Source organism: Polistes fuscatus, unplaced genomic scaffold (genome assembly GCF_010416935.1).
Source record: "Polistes fuscatus isolate 324 unplaced genomic scaffold, CU_Pfus_HIC Scaffold8, whole genome shotgun sequence".
Classification (NCBI taxonomy): domain Eukaryota; kingdom Metazoa; phylum Arthropoda; class Insecta; order Hymenoptera; family Vespidae; genus Polistes; species Polistes fuscatus.
The window spans coordinates 6,720,678-6,740,109 of NW_025113162.1; the positions used below are offsets into that span (position 1 = coordinate 6,720,678).

General features: G+C 29.1%; 1 protein-coding gene across 8 annotated transcripts; it reads right to left on the reverse strand.

The window, feature by feature from the left end:
- Positions 1 to 917: 917 nt before the first annotated feature.
- On the reverse strand, positions 918 to 19,339 carry LOC122524628 (period circadian protein). Of its 8 annotated transcripts, none has more exons than XM_043646986.1 (17): positions 19,055 to 19,339; positions 15,777 to 15,860; positions 13,196 to 13,380; positions 10,973 to 11,103; positions 9,559 to 9,757; positions 9,248 to 9,472; positions 8,899 to 9,083; positions 8,417 to 8,701; positions 7,524 to 7,670; positions 4,389 to 4,611; positions 3,878 to 4,272; positions 3,558 to 3,751; positions 3,215 to 3,384; positions 2,864 to 3,096; positions 2,566 to 2,784; positions 2,152 to 2,469; positions 918 to 1,523 (listed from the first exon to the last, which is right to left on the reverse strand). In XM_043646986.1, the coding sequence occupies exons 1-17, from the start codon at positions 19,135 to 19,137 to the stop codon at positions 1,410 to 1,412; spliced, it is 3,390 nt and encodes a 1,129-aa protein (XP_043502921.1). In that variant the 5' UTR covers positions 19,138 to 19,339; the 3' UTR covers positions 918 to 1,409. The 8 variants fall into 8 exon arrangements, with proteins under 8 accessions (XP_043502921.1, XP_043502916.1, XP_043502918.1 ...); XM_043646981.1 differs by having other exon boundaries at positions 4,389 to 4,635; XM_043646983.1 differs by having other exon boundaries at positions 1,355 to 1,553; positions 4,389 to 4,635.
- Positions 19,340 to 19,432: the final 93 nt, after the last annotated feature.

Here is a 19,432-nt window from a genome sequence, read left to right on the forward strand (position 1 = left end):
TTGTACTTTTCAAATACACCAAGCTAAGCTATCAATAAGATAATGATATAGCGATCGTGCATTAATACAACTAAATTGTATATAAAATATTTAATAATCTGTTATATTATTTTCTTTTATCACTAGAGAAAAAAATATCTGTAGAATTATTATATAAGATATATATATATATATATATAGGTATATATGCACGGTCTCATAACATCTATGAAAATAGTATTCTTAATATTTCTTTTTTTTTGTTTCTACAATAAAAATATTATTTATATATTTTAATTTTACATTACATATCTTTAACGTAATTTATATGTATATGTGGTCGTTTGCGAAACACTATTACGCAAATATTGGATCGTAAAAAGAAGTAAAAGTTTCATCTAAATGATTAAAATTATAAATAATTCAAAGATTAATTCCTATCTTTTTTTTATTGTTAGAATAAAAAAACATAATATTAAATATCTCTATTCAATATTTCTCTAAAGAATAATATCGCGCTAAATTACGAAAAAAAATTACAATATTAGAATTAAATGACAATTTTAGCCGTATCGTGTACGTTTAAGATATCTAATGTTTTTCAACTTATTGTTAAACGTTTTTTAAGTACATTTAAACATATCATTAACTCATACAGCTACTGTATCCTAATTGATTTTCTTATAAGTATGATGTAATAATTAATTCATATAATTCTATTTCTTTTTTAAAAATAACGTGTATACATATATATAGGGTGTCTCAGTTTTGTTTCGCCGAACGTTATCAACATATTTTACAAACAAAAATAAGACAAAAATATCATATAAATATAGACTCATAAATGCTTTATTAAAAAGTTGTAAATAAAAATATGAACGAACATCTACGAGGAATAGAATCTATTGCATTACTAATTTCATATTCATTTTCCTTCATTTTTGTAAATACATCGCAAATGTTTAGTCTTAACTCCTGATGAAACACCAGTTCCTAATCATTTCGTATTTTTGATTTACTTTTCTTGTAGAATATGTTGGTAATGTTTGACGAGAGAAAACTGGGATACCCTGTATATTTGAGGCACTCGGAACGTCAAACGAGTTCGAGGAAACATTTCTTTGACGTAATTTAAAAAAATCTCACATAGTTTTGGAGCAAAATATAAGGATAATAATAACATATGTATGTTAAAAGCTGAAAAAAAGTTAAAGAAATAAAAAGAAAATATATGAATATAGTATGAAAGTATTTTTATAAAAGGTCTCATCACTTCTATCTTTTTCTTTTTTTTTGTGCTGAAAAATTGTATGGTACCCATATAAGAACATTTGTTTCTGGAGGTATCATTGTGATTTAAAAATATTTCAGTGAATTTCGTTAAAGAATCAATCTCTTTATAATTCGAAATGCACAAAACATCGATATTGCTATGTTTGCTGGCAGGATTCTGTCTGAGAAGGTAACGGTGGCGGCAAGGGTGCGTTTTCCTCATGTATCATTATCAGTCTACCATATTTCACCATTCTTCTTCTTTGTTCATGCTGCAATTATACGTATAACGACTTTGGCTTCTGACCATCGTCATTAAAATATTTAAACTATTGGAATTGATGATATACTACACAAATAAAATTGTGTATACCATACCAAAATATGATTAGAAATAAAAATTTCAGTCATTCCTTTCATACTCTAAATGCAAATAATAGATGGCTGCTTAATTAGAACATTGTGAATATATTTTATCTTGTGAAAAAAGATGAAAAATAAATCAATATTGGAGTATGTATCAAGGTTTTACACTCATAGCAGAACATTCGAATGTGTAACAAAAATTCGTATAAGAATGGAAATATTCTTTTTTGATCATGCTGTATTAAATGAGAGAAGTATTCTCTTTTCGTTAATTTGTTTTACATACGAATACCTTATAGTGAGCATATATTGAGGTACTGAATATTCATACATAAGTGGATTCATGTACAGCGGTCAATAAAAATAAACTAGGATAAATTTAAATATGAAAACTAAAAAATGAATTCAGGCAGTGAATAAAACACAATGCAAGTTCATTGTCTGGAGAAATAAATAAATGATGATAGTGATAAAAGGTTTTTATATCGATTCCATAGGAAATCCTCTTGGAATAGTAATAAAGTTGTTTCTAACCTGAGATGTAAGACCAATCCAACTGCTATTACTGCTTCCACTATCACTTTCGCTAGAAGTTATTCCATCCTCGAGCATCAGTTTTGTCCCAAAGCCTTCAAGTTCCAAATCAAAGTAAAGTTGACCTAACTGTTCGTTCACTAAAAGCGGTTGACTAATTTTCTTCAAACTGTCCATGTCAGATTCGAGTACTTCGTTTAAAGTCTTTGGACGAAGTTGATACTCATATATCAACTCTGGTGTTAATTGGACTCCTTCTAACCAAGGCGGATCTCTTCTATGTATTGCATGTTTTACCTTTGTTGCTTGTTGCGAATTCTATATATACATATATAAAAATACAAATTTGTTATTAATACATTTTGACTTTGTTTTGTTGCATACATACACACACATATATATAGATTCATTTACCTCCGCAACTTGTTCGGTTGTCTTTTGATCGGGATTGCAGTTACTTTCACTACTTTTATATAAAAGACTACTATAGAAACTCGAAGAACTAGACTCATTACTGTTGTAATCAATATTCATATGTTGTTTTTTATTTATTGGCGTTGGTATGTCTACAACACTGGAACAACCACCGTCGTTACTGATACCAGAAGAAAAAAGCTCACCTGGGGATAACACCTACAATATGAATAAAATAAAAAGTAAATTCATTAAACAAATAACTGGATAAATACGTTAGAAGGATAGAAAGGTATACCTTTTTCGATGATTCGGACATAGCCATAATGCTACCTGGTTCGGCCTTGATGCTTGTTGCTTGACTAGCTGGTCTCTTTCTATCTATAGATTTAGCATTTTCTTGTGGCATAGAAGCTTGCTCGGGTATTAAAAAAGGTTGATACATCATTGTCCCTGGAGTTGAAGTACCGATTATCGGGGGATACATGACACCGGGCATTGCTGTTGCGACGTACGATACTGGAACAAACACTACATTCCTCTTATAAGTTCTCAATGTTCCCGATCTTCCATAAGTTGCAAAAGAAATATAAATGTATATATTTCTATGTACCAATACATAAAATATTATTAATTAATTGATACATACTATACGGGCTTTGATGTGGCATTGGTACCGATGAAGGAATAACGTTTGTCGGTGGTTGAGAATATTTTGCTGTTGGTGTAGGAACATCAATTGGTTGCGGAACAGCGAAGTAATATGCAGGTATCATTTGTGGAATCATTGGAATCCTTGGAATAGCTTGACAATTGACACTATGAAAAAGTTGGACATAAATATAATTACGCAAAATTTAAGATCTCAATAAAAAAAATATGATAAGAACAAAGGGGACACTGTAAGTAAATATAGAGTGATCACTCTGTATATAAAATAAATAAATCTTACATAAATGTTTAAAAACCATAGAAATATATAATAAAATTACTTTTGGTTAATACATGGTTGAACAGGAGCTGCTGATGGTACAGTTACTGACAAAGATGGCCACAAATTGATATTTCCATTGGTTTGAAACACCGTAGATGTTTGATCAACGCTCATACTCGCGATAGTAGTAGCAACATTTATTGGTAATGGACCGGCAGTGCTCGTCCTGGAAACTTCATCTTGTTTCGAAACCTAATATATTTAAAAAATAAAAAGAAATAAAAATAAAAAAATAAAAAATTATACTCGCGTGTCGGAAGTAATAACGAACGGAAAGAAAAAAAAAAGGAAACGAAAGATCGTAAAAATAATTCTTACCTTGAAACTATCACCTTCCCAGCTATGACTACCACTTCTCTTGATACCGTGACATTGACCGATGTAATGATTATTCTGATCCACTGATATCTTCTCGATTGACGTTTTTATACGCATATCTTTTAACTTATCATTATTTTTTATACTTGATCGTAATTCTCGATGCTTTTGCATCATCATTTTCTCCATATCCTCATTATGACGATTTAACAGGAACTCGGTTAGAATTGGTTGCTTAAAACTCCCTGTCGTAGTGGTGGTGTTGCTATTTGTTGTATTGGAAGTATTATCTCTCCTTGTGGAAATAGGTAAATTATTCGAACTGCTGCTAAGATTTTCAGCGCTGCCACTTCCGCTAGCACCGCTACCGTTTATCGGTGACATACATTTTCTTGCTGAAAAAGGAAAGCAAATTTATCTATTAGCATTGAAACGAATGGTAATCATCTCCAAAGAAGAAAACATCCATGAATCATGAATTCATGAATCAAGGTCTTATGGTATAGATTACCTGCTGAATTAGGACTAATTTTACCACCCTCGTCGTTGCTCAAATTCAAAATTTCCTCGTCGCTACCATACATGGTTGCAACCGATGGTTTACTCTTAAAAAATCTCTCGATGTTTTCATTGTAGTTAAGCTGATTGTAACTGGGTGGTGTTTCCGTGGACGATTTGCTGTCGTAGTATTCGTGATGAGGCGATATCTCACCAAGCATCACGCTATCGTGCTCCTGTAACAAGGGATTGCGTGATCCCTTCACAAGTATGTTGTAGCGACTTAGAAAAAATTGTCACCTAGATTGTCGTCATCAGTTTTTGCATTGCGTTTGCCACTGCACTATACTCGATTCAAAAGTGGTCAGTTTTGTTAGAAGTACGCGTGGATTTTCTAATACGCGTTAGAACCTGCCTTCTATGCGATTTATCTGCAAGCCTGCCTGCCCTATGTCCCGGCTGCATATATTGTTAAGACTTGTACAATTGTCAATAAAATTCTATTTACAACATGCTTTCGAATATAAAATCTTTCCGTTTGACCAAAGTTCAACGATCATCAATCGAGATCCAAGAAAAAGAATAATATTCCACGAACTTTCCTATACTATTATTTTTCCATAAGCTTTCACTTTTTCTTTTGAATTCCTTTAATAACTCCGTGATAAAATTATAAAACTCCGAGAGATAACTAATATCGTATCTACAACATTATACGACGATATATCAAAATTACAAATGAATGAGAATGATCAGAATTGAATTCATTTGATTTTAATATCTTCGATCCTAATTCTAAAATAAAAGATTAATTCAGCGATTTTTAAAACTACGATCGTCAAATTTCATATCTATACTCTCCCTTTCTCGTTAGTTTCAAAACCTTGTAAGTGAGTGAATATACCCATAGCCTTTTAACATTAATCATCTCAATTTATACTAAATCCGGTTTGTTCGTTAAATTGAAATGAAAAAGATCGTACGAAGAATCTCGATCATATGTCGATCGTGATAAATGAGAAAAAATCAAAGAAATACTAGCCTCCATTTCAACGATCAGATGTCTGTAAGAATTGTTTAAAACAAAGCAAAAGAATCAGCAGAATCGAATCAAGAAAATAAACGATTCATTGTACGACAACACAAATTGTATTAATTAAATCAGATCATTCCATGCTCCAATAAAATTGATGTAGAAATTCAGAGGGCAGAAATGGGGTGTGAGAAAAAGAAAAGAGGCTATGGAAAATAGAACTGCAAGAGGATCTTCAATTATAATTAAAAATATCGATCTTCAAATTGGCATCTTTCGTTCACAATATTCAAATAAGAGGATCATTATAGAATAATGAGATGTACATTTGTTTTCTTTGATAATTATTATCGATAAGTTGTTTAAAAAAAAAAACGCATCTTTCTACGAATTTGTAGAGGCTTTGCGTGTTATCTATTGTTATATTATATAAAATATTGAAAATGTAAAAAAAAGTAAAAACTTACCAAAAACATGCCTACAAGGTTTTGAAATTGATTCTATCCTTCACCGGGGCCCTATACAACTTTTCTTTTTTTCTTTTCTTTGCTCACCATCTGTGACTACGTCCAAAATAACTTTTAGTAGGCTTTTATTCAGATTTTGTTTGTTTCTTTTTTCCTTACCCACTACACCATATTACTTGTTACTATAGCAGATGTTTTGTAGAAAAACACTCTATCGCTAATATTGAAAAATAACTTGTGAGAAGCATTTATTTTTGGGAATTATTCTTATTTCTTTTTTTTTTTTTTATATATAACCATTCATTGTATATATAAAAAAAAATAAAAAGAAAATACACCAACTGCAACTAATTTAATCGTTTTGTTGTTTCCTTACTCACCTTCACCTATTTTTAGTTTGTGAATCTTTTTTAAAAAAAAAATCTACGATACGGCTATATTCAGTAGCAGCAAGACACTTTCGATCGAAATCAATGAATTTCGATGAATATATTATGTCGTATCGTCGACGAGACAAATGGACAGATAATCAATCCAATTTTTAAGTTACTTAATTGGATAGATAAGTAGTTGGATAGATTTGTACGGCTGATGATAATATTGCGATCCAAAAATGTCTAAATGCTTACTGAAATGATATTTCAAATGTAAGTTCTTAGCTACGTTTCTTTTCCGTTATGTTACGTTTAATATCATGCAAATAACATAAGACCAGTGAAGAGGAAAAAAGAAATTATTTCTTATAAATATCATGTTTGTGTGGTTTATATGCAAATGTCGATCAATCTTCTTTTGATAGAAAACAAAATTTAGAAAAGAATTCCTTTTTCTTCATTAATCTTATTTGTATCTTTGATATATTTACGGTACATTAATTTTATATATATAATTATTATATACATATATACAACGTGTCTCAGCTAAATGAGATTATTTAAGTATCTCGTTTATTTATAATGATATGAACAAAAATTTTAATGAAAAAGTTGCACCATTGCAGAGGGTAAATCTATAATAGTTGAGAGAATTTTCAAAATTATTAATATTAATTTAATATATATATAAGAAAAATGACCGAGACACAAAATTCTGTCAACCATTAGATTTCCCTCCTCCCTAATAGTGCAACTTTTTTCTTGGACATTTTTTTGATAAGATTGTAAACAAAGGAGATATTAAAATGATCCTATTAAGCTGAGATATCCTCTATATTAGATCTATCGGAAAGTGTTCTGTCTGTTTTTTAATTAAAAGAAAATAATATATTCGCTTGAACGAATCTAATCCATACTGACAATGAATGATGAAATCATTCGCTAAATTAGGAAGAGAATCACTTTAAAACGAGCACGTTCATACGCATTGAAATTTGAGATGACATTATTTGACATAATTTTCTCCGATAGAGCTAATATACATATGTACCGGAAATATATTATTTAAATTGCATTTAGTGTGAAGACCAATGTAAAAGTGAAAAATTTAAAATCACTTGTTGTCCACGTGAATGGATTTGTCATAGAAAAACCCGTGGTTTTATATAGTAATAAATATTGTCTAGCATACCACCAGAGCACAGCTTAGCGTACTACTAGCCAAATTGGGCAAGACAGTGTCGACGATACTAAAACGTAGGCTTAATAGTCACCGAAAAACTTCTGTCGTCCGTAGCTAGGGTATCCTTGCCAAGAGCCGGTGTCCTTATTTCTTGTAACAAACTCTCCATGAAGGACGCGAGATCCTTACATCTTTTTGATACATCGTGCTCAGTAATTTCTGATGTCCTTTGGATGCTCTATATGTTCGTACAGGTGAAAGAAAAACAAACAAAGAAAAAAAAACATATTTTAACATGAAATATACTCATTTTTAACTAAATTCACCTTACTTGAGATACCACTGTCGCGCGTGACCTTTCCTTTACTAATTATTATAAGCGTGTCGTTACATGTATTTCATTAGAAAAAAGTGTATATATATATATATAAATATGTATATGTTATCGTTAAAGTGTTTAATTCCGCTATTCCATAGAATAATTTAGGTATTACGTGAAATAATTAAGGGTTTTTAAGGAAAAGACGAAAAGAATTTTATTATACACTTTATCTAATTATCATATGCATATATTGTTTACCTTCGGATTTAAAACAGTGCAGTATAAGCAGATATTGAAACGAAATCGACAAATATTTTTCTTTTAACTTAAAATCCAATTTTAATTTCATACTTTAATCACAAACCTTTCGTGAATTTAGATATTATCTGAGTATTTCATAAAACAATTGATTTAAGTATATAATAAAATTCTTTTTCTATTCTCTCCCCCGAAAACGTCTAGTTATTTTGTATGCATTACCCAGTTATTTCAGGAATTAACTGATTATACGAATTTACGCCGACATACATATGTATAATATATTTTGTAAGACGTCAATTAAATAAGCTTTGCAAATTTGTATGTACTTTTTTATCGTTTTCTTCTTATAATAAGCGAGGAGAAAGATCTTGATTGACGTCGGTATGAAAAGAGAGACCTACCTCATCGAGAAGAGTACGTATCTCGTTCTGTATGATCTTGGATTCTTTCAGTACCTCTTCGCTGATATTAGCCAGAAAAGCGAATTCATTTTTAGGTGGTACTCGAAATATATCAGGATCCATGGGTCCCCTTAATACTCTATGCTGACCCACGACAAATTCTAGTTTATTCGTCCAGGGATTGATAAACGACGACCACTCAGTTTCAAGAACAACGTAACTTCCATTTTGAGCAGCAAACCTGTAAGGCTTTGATCTGAAGGAGGATCCTTCCAACTTGATAACCTGTTCAATAACAGTTTATAATAATATCAGTACAATGGACACGTTAAATGGTGAAATTTCGATGGTTGATTGCTCGCACTTGTCTGATGTTTTGATGTCTTTTTTATTTTTTTATCCATAGGCAATGGATATCAATATAATGAAAAAAAAAAGAAAGATTAAATTTAAATTTGTATATATTGGATATTCATGCTCACAGTCTCATAGATGTCTTTGATGAAGGGTAAGTCCTCAGGATGATAGAAGTCAAATAGCGAGCATCCAATCATATCCTGAGGCAAATAGCCTAAATATTGTACAACATCAGGATCGACATGGGATAAGAGGCATGTTGCAGTATGTCGGGTTGTAAATATTGAAGATATTATTGTTTCTTCTGGACCTGTGGATAATAATAAAATAATAAAGTTCAGTATCATTGCCTTCCGATTCTAGATTAATTCTTCAAAAACAAGATTTTCTTTTGATAAGTAATGTAATATTCCATCAGGAATAAAAAAAAAGGTCTGATATTTGTCTGTTCTTTGTAATTCAGAATTAAAATACCTTTGTATGCTGAGTGCACCGGTTGAGCAGTAACGACTAGAAACATGGCTTTTGGTTGTTGTTGTCCGACAACTTGTTGACGAAAATCTCGAAAAGTTAACGTCAAATGAAATGGAAGATATAAATTCGATCTTGCATTTTCTTGATCCTTGTTCAATGTACTGTTCTCAGTCTTAACGTTCTTCCGTAATCCACAGAACAAACTGGCTCTCCTTTCGTTAATTCCTAAATACAATTTCAACATTTTTTAATCGAATTTTAATCAATATAATTATATTTTTATACTATTAAATTAAAAATTGAATGAATACCTTTCGGACGATCCTCCTGAGACGAGACTAAACCATTTTTAATTTGATCAGCCAATGTAGTTTTATCTTTAGAATGTACGTAATTGATGAAAGAACGACCAATCCAAGCGTCCTTTGAATACCCTAAAGCTGTGCATATCGAAGGTGTTATGTACAGCACGAGGCCGTCATGCATTGATATCACCGCGCAAAACCCATCCTATGAGAGTACAAAAATATTTGTTAGACGTATTTTACGATATTTATTTATTTATTTTTGTTTTGTTTTGTTTCTTGAATATCGTCGGTAAAATCGATCCTCGTAAAAGAAAATCTATTTCATCTTACGAAATCATTTTATAACTTATAGATTATTCTTATGCTTGTTAAATTTTTATTAAAATTCATCGGACTCTACTAACAACAATTCTACTAACAACAGAGATAAATAGATGAAACATGTTTTGAGGTGGCATTTTTGATAAATACAGGCTTACGTCGTTAATGCATCTACCATTAGAATAATCATAATATAAGGATTAACTGTATAATAAAGTATGCACAGAGAAAAAGGCTTATCATCTTTAACGAAGAGATAAATAGATTTAATAAAAAAAAAAGAAAAACAATAATTTATATATACAAGTATTATTCTTTGATTGTGAATGATAATGCTCATAAAATTACACTTCGTGTTAGGTCATAAGGTTCGTGTAAAGAAGAAATCTAAAATTAATTGTATCCCTTTACCTTCGTAGTATCTAATACATAATTTTTTATCTAATCAATCAAATATCGACGTAAATATACAATACATATCTATTTGAATAATATACAAACGAAACACACTTTTAAATAATAAATATTCAAGCGTATTATAACATATAATAAACAATTTAAAAGAGTACAACGCCATATATACGGGTACGTATCATTTTTTGTAATGAATTAATTATTAAGGAATAACCTAAAATATAATCAAAACAAAATATGTAATATTTTGAATATTTGTTTGTTTGTAATATTAGATACGTATGTTACGTAGAAAGGTATTCGTGGCATTTCTTCGAACAAAGCCACTTTTCTCCGTACTTTCAAACGGAGTACTGCTACCATATTAATAAAATACCTATGTATATCGTAATAAAGCCACCACAAAATAAAAAGGCACCGATAAACCATCAAATGTGAATAAAAGCACATACGTGTTAAATGTATATCTATATATAATGTATAATATATACAAAGAGAGAGAGAGAGAGAGAGAGAGAGAGTGAGTGAGTTATTTGCTCCTCGACCATACTTAGACCCCTAAAACCTGCCTAATACCGTAAAAATGATCTTCCAAGCAAATTCTCATCGGCAATACATTTTCCCTGTTTTACCAAAGTGTTACTAATAGAGTCTTCCTTGCTAACTTTCGATGAATACTAACATTTGCTTGTGAACTTGAATCATCCAGAAGATTCGACCGAGAAGCAAGTCCTGTTTCCGGACTGCCTGTCAGAGTATCGCCGTTGTGTTCGCCTGGATCCGTTGCATCCACCAATTCTACAGTTGCTATTTCTTCTCGTATATACGTTAACAGAAGCTATTGTTATATACTTTGTATACAAGTCTTTGTTCTGAATGAATGTATATATATATATGTGTATGTATGTATTGTGGGACACATGTATTCATCCCACTTTATCCCCAGTAGCACATTTTTTTGTATTTGATATTTCGTTAAATTATTTTAAGATTTCAAGATTTTACGATTTCATTTCTGAAATATATGCAAATTAATATTCAGAGATCCATTGGCATTGTGTGCTACAAGGGTAGTGAGTAATTCAAATGATAGAGTATAAAAATATATTCTGGTTCCCTTAGTCCGATTAAATAATACGTAAATAATATAGAACATATTAATAAGGCGTATTAATAAAAAGGGATAAATAAACCGAATCAAGATTATCAAACTTATTCAAGCTCATCCTCAAGTATATCCAAATAATTCAGCTTGTATCCACGATTTTGTATGATATTGCACAAACGTATTTGTAAAGGTGTTACACTTCATCAATTATTCTATATAACTACAAATAAATATAATTACAAATGAATGTAATATAAAAAATTATATTCATTTTTTAATTATTATTATTATTATTTAATTACATTAATGTGAGTGCATTACAGGCAATGATCTACCGCTAACAAACGGACAGCACGTTTCCTTAATGGTTGACCAATATCACTTAATACTATATGTAATCCAACGTGTGTGAGATAATTAATAGTTATTATGTGAAAATATTGTATCAAACTTTGCCAAACTATTGTATCATGCTTTCTCTTTCTTTTTCTTTTTTAAAGGATAATACTAAAGGCATAAAATGGAACAGGATTGTGCAACGAATCTATTTTAATATTGACCATATTCTCTTTTGAGAAAGTATGGTCTCGTAACAAATAAAGGCTTGCCGAATCGCGTTGATTATTGAAGAGAACTGTCTATTGCGTTATTAAAGCGTTAATGGAAAATGGTTTAATATTAAAACTTATGTAAATAATTACGTAAATTGTGGCCGCGTGATTGTGTTATGTAAAAGGAGTACTATGTAAAAGGACATTCATCAGGGAAAGATCCGTTCTATCTTTGAGTATATAACGATACTTGATCAAATGGATATAAATTGTTTTCCAAAATATAGAATGATCATAATAATGATTATTATGATAACAATCGTACACGATGATATTTTTAGATTCAAATTTATCTATCACACTTGGAATAATCATTTTTGATTTTCTCTGTCTGTGTGTCCTTTTCTATATTAATACTCTAATTTATATTAAAACGATCTAATCTCAAGATAAATAAATAAATTAATTATTTATATAAAAAAAAAAAAAGATATTTTTGATGACACCTTGAGGAATCATTGGAAGCTAACAATAATCGAGATTCGGAACCATTTATAATATATATATATATTATTTGTCTAACATAAATAAATATAATATTAATAATAATAATATGTACCTATTACTATTTTTCATCGTTCGATATTAATTTACGTTGTTGTAGAAATGTAATTATAAATTACTGACTTAAATATTCGAGACGGACTAAGGGCAATCCTATAGAGAAATCATTCAAAAACTTATGGTTAAAGTGTTATATAGGAACCTATTAAAATGACTGGTGAAGTGTGCATGTAACCAAATAATTGGTTATTACAAAATTCTATTGATTTAAAAAATGTTGTGTCTATTATTAATTATTAAATGAAATTCACTTCGTGTTCGTATGTGTATTTGTCTTTAAATGGTATTAAAAAAACAAAATTACGACAACGTATATCAAACTAATAATACAAATTAAACATAAAGTCTGACGATGATGAAAATTAATTATAAATGAACAAAAGTGTAATTATATATAGTAAAGTATAGTGTAATTATATATAGCCAAACAATAACAGTCATATTTTCTCTTCCTATATAATATCCTTCATACAAAAGAAAATGATATTGATCCACGAGAGTTAAATTTATTCTGAATTATCTATTAATTCGCAAAGTATTTATAAATCACGACTGGAACAATGATTTCAAAATGTGTATTGTTAACGTACAATCCTCCCAATATAATTCGTTCGTAACCAACCTGTTTGTTTCTCAAGTATCGGTTTCGTTGAGGTGACGAAATTATAGGAAACGTTATCCGGCGATTTGCCGGTACTTCTCAAAGTAATCTCTGCCTCGGCATTAACAACCAAAGACGTTTTAGACTTCTTCTTCTTGTATTCTTTATCCTTTCTTTTGCTGATCGGTTGGGGTAGTGCCTCGTTGCTAAGATTCATACAGATAATGCACACACACACACGTATATGTAGATATAATACAGATGATCCAAAAATAATTAATAATAATTTAAAAATTTATTAAATTTCACGAATTATCAACCAAATGGAATAATTTGCAACATGTGCTTTCACCCTATATAGGTATATTCATTAATTCTTTCATATTATTTATTATAAAGTGATTATCATACCATATGTTGAAAATATATATATCATATATATTTTGTAAATTTTCGTGCTTCTACTTATTTAATTTTTTTTCTTTTTTTGTTTTCAATGAAAATTACTGGAATTTTTCGAGTATCCTCGTGTGCGTTATTTGCCATTTTAACAAAACGAAAAAAGAAATAAAGAGAAGAGGAAATAACGTTATCACGTAACGATAAGTCACATATACGTTTCCTATAAATATACAAGTATAGATATACGTATGTTGATATAAAAAAAAGTATGTATGTAGAATGAATCGAACGCGTGCGAGCAAACGTGATGTCTATTAAAAAAAAAAAACTTTAAAAGCTTTTTCATCATTCCCCTTTTCACGTGTGATCTTTCCTACGCGTTTTTTTTTTTTTAATTTCAAACAAATCACGATAATGTTCAGATTGAAAAATATTTATTAGAGTAAAGAAAAGAAAAGAAATCGATTAAAAGATGGGAAACCAAGTTTTCCTTATCTCATAAGACATTTGTCATTTTACAAATATATATAGGCATTCGTATTTATAACTACTAACACAAGTCTTGAGTATTCGTAATAGCTTGATAGCTTTCTCCCGGAAGGATGGTTAAACAAAAACCTCATGATATAAAGCCCTGATATAACAGTAATAGCGAAGCTCGAATAGTATATTATGCAATACTGGAGAAAGTGTTCCTTTTTTATGTGGACCCTTTTTTTCATCAGATTCTGTCCAACTCGGCATATACACATTGTATAACATGCTTTCCTTCCCTTTAACGTGCTTACAATTAGAAATGGATACTAACGTAGAAGAAAATATTTGTGTCTTGTTTCTTCTCACAGCATAAACAGATATGTAACTTTTTCTTCATCAAGATTATCTTCTAACGAATTGTAAATTATCGCAATTACGAATATCATTGTAATTAAATTTATGCTGTAAATGAAAATATTTTATCAGGTATACTCAAATCGCGGTTCGCAAAACTGTATTATCGTGCAATTCAGAATAATAATTTCAATATAAACATAATAAATAAAAATAAATAATCTTGCGAATGAATTTTATATAAAATGCTTTATAATTTAAACAAAAAAAAAAATATTGCGTCAAATTATCATCGACCACGTTGACGAAAATTATATATACAGCATGTTCTCGAGAATCCCTATCGATATTTATGCAGTATAAAGGACACACTATACTTATGTGTATAAAGAAGTCTTACGATTAGTAAACATTTATTTTGTTGTATTTTGAATCGAGTTGTTGCTATAAATATTAGAAATAACCGCCTATAGACACACACTCACATCAGTGTCAGTATAATGTTTTCTATCTACTGAATAAATAATGAATAATTTTTTGAGAACAATTTGTATATATAATAATAATTGTTAAAACACAACACGGATGCTTAACTTCTTATAATTCTCCGTCTATCTTCTATTATGCAACTTTAGACGAGTATATCTGTGGAGTGCGTTGGCGACTGCACGAAAGGCACGTGGCACGACACGTGTGAGCTAATGTTTATGACGCCGTAGCTTCTTCCTAACTAACAATAAAGCAAATATGTTTTTTTTTTCTCCTTATACGGTATATACAGCAGATCATCATTGCAACAATTTTTCTCGTCGTTGCGTATGCACGTATATAAATTACGAATCGAAAAGGAATCACTTTCGCCAAGTAAAATGAAGTTTCAATAAATTTGTTCATCGATCTATTTATATTTGTTATGTTTAATAAATTTTAATAGTTTCATGTTATAAATCGCGTGTTTCTATTTTTTTTTCTTCTATGTTTAGAAACGAAAAATAAAATTAAATTATAAGGGATTTACTTTTTTTTTTTTTTAGAGCTTTGCACATTTGTATGCATATAAATGCATAGTATATGTGTGTATGAATATGTATTTAGGATTGTCACGTTTGCGCGCATTGTTACTTAATTTAGAAACAATTGAATACACATATATATTTAAATTAAAGAATGAACCATCCTATTTGAATTTTTCTATTCTATATATAGAAATAACTTTGAAGAATTTTCGACGTTCTTGAACGTCCTTCTGCATTAAGATAAGAACTTAGAAGGTTTCTTCGTATCTACGGACATCTTTCTGACACATTTCAACCCTCGAATATTACGACCGACCGGGAATTTATAAAATCGATTTAAAAATAATAAATACCTCGAGCCAAATGTTGAAGGACGTCTACCACAATAGCCACTGCTTTCTGAACAAATGCTATTCCTGGATATCGAACTGCCGCTACTGAAAGAAAAAATAAATAAAATAATGTTATTAATAACGTGTTGATATTTGTTTCACATCAACAAAAAATTATCTATTATTAAAAATAGATAAAAAGTAGAACAATTTTTTCCGATTAAAATCAGTAGTAATACCAGTTTTACATTGGTGCTTTTAATTAATAGAACAATTTACAAAATTCGCGACATTCTTTTCTTTTGTTTCATTTAAAAACGTACGATATAAATTCATTCGAGAATAATATTTAAAAATATTCAAAAACAAGAAACGAACATTTCAAATTGTTCTAATATTAATTTATATGGGTAACTATTAGTAATAATAATAATAATAACTTTTATTAAATTAAATATATTTTTGTGAATATATTATCGATGATTTATTTTTTCATAAAAATGTAACATTAAACGAACTAACAATATAAATCGAAGATATCAATAAATATAAAAATTCGAAATAAAATAATAAATCAATTAAGGTACGACCTTTTTTACATAAAAAAGAAAAAGAAATTCTCGCAAAATCGCAAAGAAAAGATAAAAAATTCTTCAGATTAATTCGAATGATTGGGAAATAATCGATGGAATCGATAATCACTTCCTCGTCCTAGATCAACTTCGTGCAAATACTAGATGCGAAGAGAAAGAAAGGCATATTATAAAGTGGTGAAACGGCCTCGTCCTATTGGCCGATTGAACCAGGTTACAAAAATTATGTTACTTGCTGACACAAAATCTCAAAAACCAGTTTGATATTTAGAAAAATCTTTTCAATCACATGTTTGGCAAACGTGATCATGGTCCAGCCCCTACAACGAGTTCTTTCTAGCCTTTCACTGTCCTCATTTTCTCTCTATCAATAAACTCCGCCACAGGTCTCCTGCATTTGTTGCACCTCACGGATCCGGAAAAATTATTGCATAAGGAAGGTTTCGTTCACGTTCTTAGCCCCGTGACTTCTAAACGCTAAAACTGGGGACGATTATATTCGTTGCTTAATTTGAGGTTTTCAATTGATCGTGTTGAAAGTATAAACAATCAAGGACGTTAAGAAAGAAAAAATAATATAAATTAACAAATTATTTTTTAAAGTAATTATTTTGAAATAATATATATATATATTATATGTGTGTCAATTGGTAAGAATAGACAAATCTAATTATTCAAATATAACTCGTTATTATATGTATATATTTAATTTGAATAAATTTATAAATATATATTTCTAATAAAAAATGTTCAATTAATAAAGCAATATTATTTTATTCAAAATTTACTCATCTTCCTTTCTTTTAAAATATGCATTACAAGCTAATAATTCGCGAATTTCAAAATATATAAACGAATGGATGTGTATTTATTAACATAGATGGTTATAAATACAACTTCGTTATCCATTGTCTCTCTTTACTCATCTCCATTAATACAATTAATGGTTTGAACTATATTTGTAATGTCAACCAAGAATATTACTCAGGGTATACAAAGCTATTGTTTTCGTTAAATTATCATTGTGTTATGTCTATAATTGGATACTTCAGATAAATCTACTACTATTATTGCTTCTATAAAGTAATATCTATATATATATCTATAGAAATATACAGGTAACCCTCGCATAATACGGTCATTAGTATTCCCGTTAATTTGTGAAATCCATTAATTCGAGAAATAACAAAACTGAATAGTTAAAATATGAAATTGAAATTTAATCCTAAATATAAGAAAAATATTCTTCAATTTCATTTGAATATTTGCCTATATCGCAAATTTTTTTTTACAATTTACAATAAAATTTTTTTACAATTTTTAATAAAATTTTTTTTACAATTTTTTGGATTTACAAATATTTTTGTAAATTTAAATAATAAAAATAAAAAAATTTTGTACGAGGATCTTTCCAAATTTCGATTCGTGTTAGAATAATACCATTTTATAAAATTACCATGTTATACTTTATATGCATATAATCGTATGCATTTTTAAAGGAAACAATCGAATGGTTTAAAAAATATAATTTTATATCAGATAGTTATTATTATTATTATGTATTATATGTTATTATTACAATTATTATTATTATTATTATTGATCAATAATTTGTTGTCCTTATTTGTGTGTGTGTGTGTGTGTTACATTAAAAGGATTTTTTTCCTAAATCAACTTTCCAAATCTACTTTCGATAATATCTATTACGTCGTTACACGTGGTTCACATTTATAGCGACCCGTTTTACTGTACGCATTTTGCAATATCTGCATAGGTGAGCTAAATGCAACGTGGAAATTCAATCGAAGTATTACGTCAAAAAGTACGAAGTGAGAGAGAAAATAAGAAAGAGAGAGAAACTGGTTAGCCTTAACCGTAGAATACGAGTTTCTACCTTTTTCTCTTTCTCTCTTTCTATCATTACATTCTCTGTCTACCTCTCACCTACAATACGAAGGATTCGTGTCAATGCCAAGTATCCAAGATACTAGTTATAGATTTTACAGAATCCTGATTACTTTAACATAAACTAATTGTTTAATTTTAAACGATCAAATTTTTGGTCATATGTATGTGTTCTTTATCATATGTATATTTTGCAAATTGATGATCTATTACAATTAAAGGATTTGTTTAATGTAACATTTGAAAAATTATTTTGTTCACAGTAATAGACATATAAATAATTATCTTCTAAATTTTCACTTACAGAATGCAGATGTAAATTTTTTTAGGAATATAATTAAAAAATAATAAAGATAAATTTCGTTACTAAATTGATATCTCATTTAATGTATGTTATCTATTCGATAATGATTTATCGAAATTAAAAAAATAGAAATGATTTATTAAGTTAACTAATGTTTTATTAATTAAGTTCCTATCATCAATTACATCATATTAAAGAGGTCAAATGATGCCTTGTAATATTCCACGATATAAAATACATTATCTTTTACAATTAATTTTGCTTTTGAGGATAAAAGAAATAAAAAAAAAACTCTATAACAATTAAACGATACGTAGATTCTTACTCCGTATAATTATTCAATAATTGAAATTATTTTATATTACATACATTATTAAAAACAATATTGAAAAAATGAAAATGGGAAAAACTTCGAATTTTTATCAATAAGTTAAATAAGAAAAATATATTTGGAAATAAAAAAAGTAATTAATTAATTAATATATATATATATATACCTCCGTTGTGATTGACTGTTACTGCACGTATTTGAATAACCAGAGTCCGAAACTTTTGCATTTTCGGCTGACGTTTCTTCCATCTCGTCTTCTTTGAATTGTAAAACTTTTATATGAGGAAGAACTATGTTTATTTTTCTCTCTTTCTCTCTACGTTAATAATCACACCACTGATGTGGTAAGAATGTTCGTTTGTTTCATACTTCGCACTTTAGATAATAATTATTAAATAAATAAAGAATTAAGAGAAAAAACAAAACGATTGTCTTATACGCGTAAGGTGAAGAAAAAAAATAAAATAAAAATACTGTGCTCGAATATAAAAATTATAATTCACGCAAAGAAATATTTATGTTTAATCCAAAAAAAATAGGGATT

What these genes read in the sequence shown, in the direction of transcription:
- LOC122524628 (XM_043646979.1), bottom strand. Translation starts at nt 19,137, where the DNA reads ATGGAAGAAACGTCAGCCGAAAATGCAAAAGTTTCGGACTCTGGTTAT. An exon ending in AACAGTCAATCACAACGGAG is followed by an intron (nt 15,861 to 19,054) that starts GTATATATATAT and finishes TTTTTCTTTCAG; the next exon opens with TAGCGGCAGTTCGATATCCA. An exon ending in TCAGGAGGATCGTCCGAAAG is followed by an intron (nt 9,473 to 9,558) that starts GTATTCATTCAA and finishes AATTGTATTTAG; the next exon opens with GAATTAACGAAAGGAGAGCC.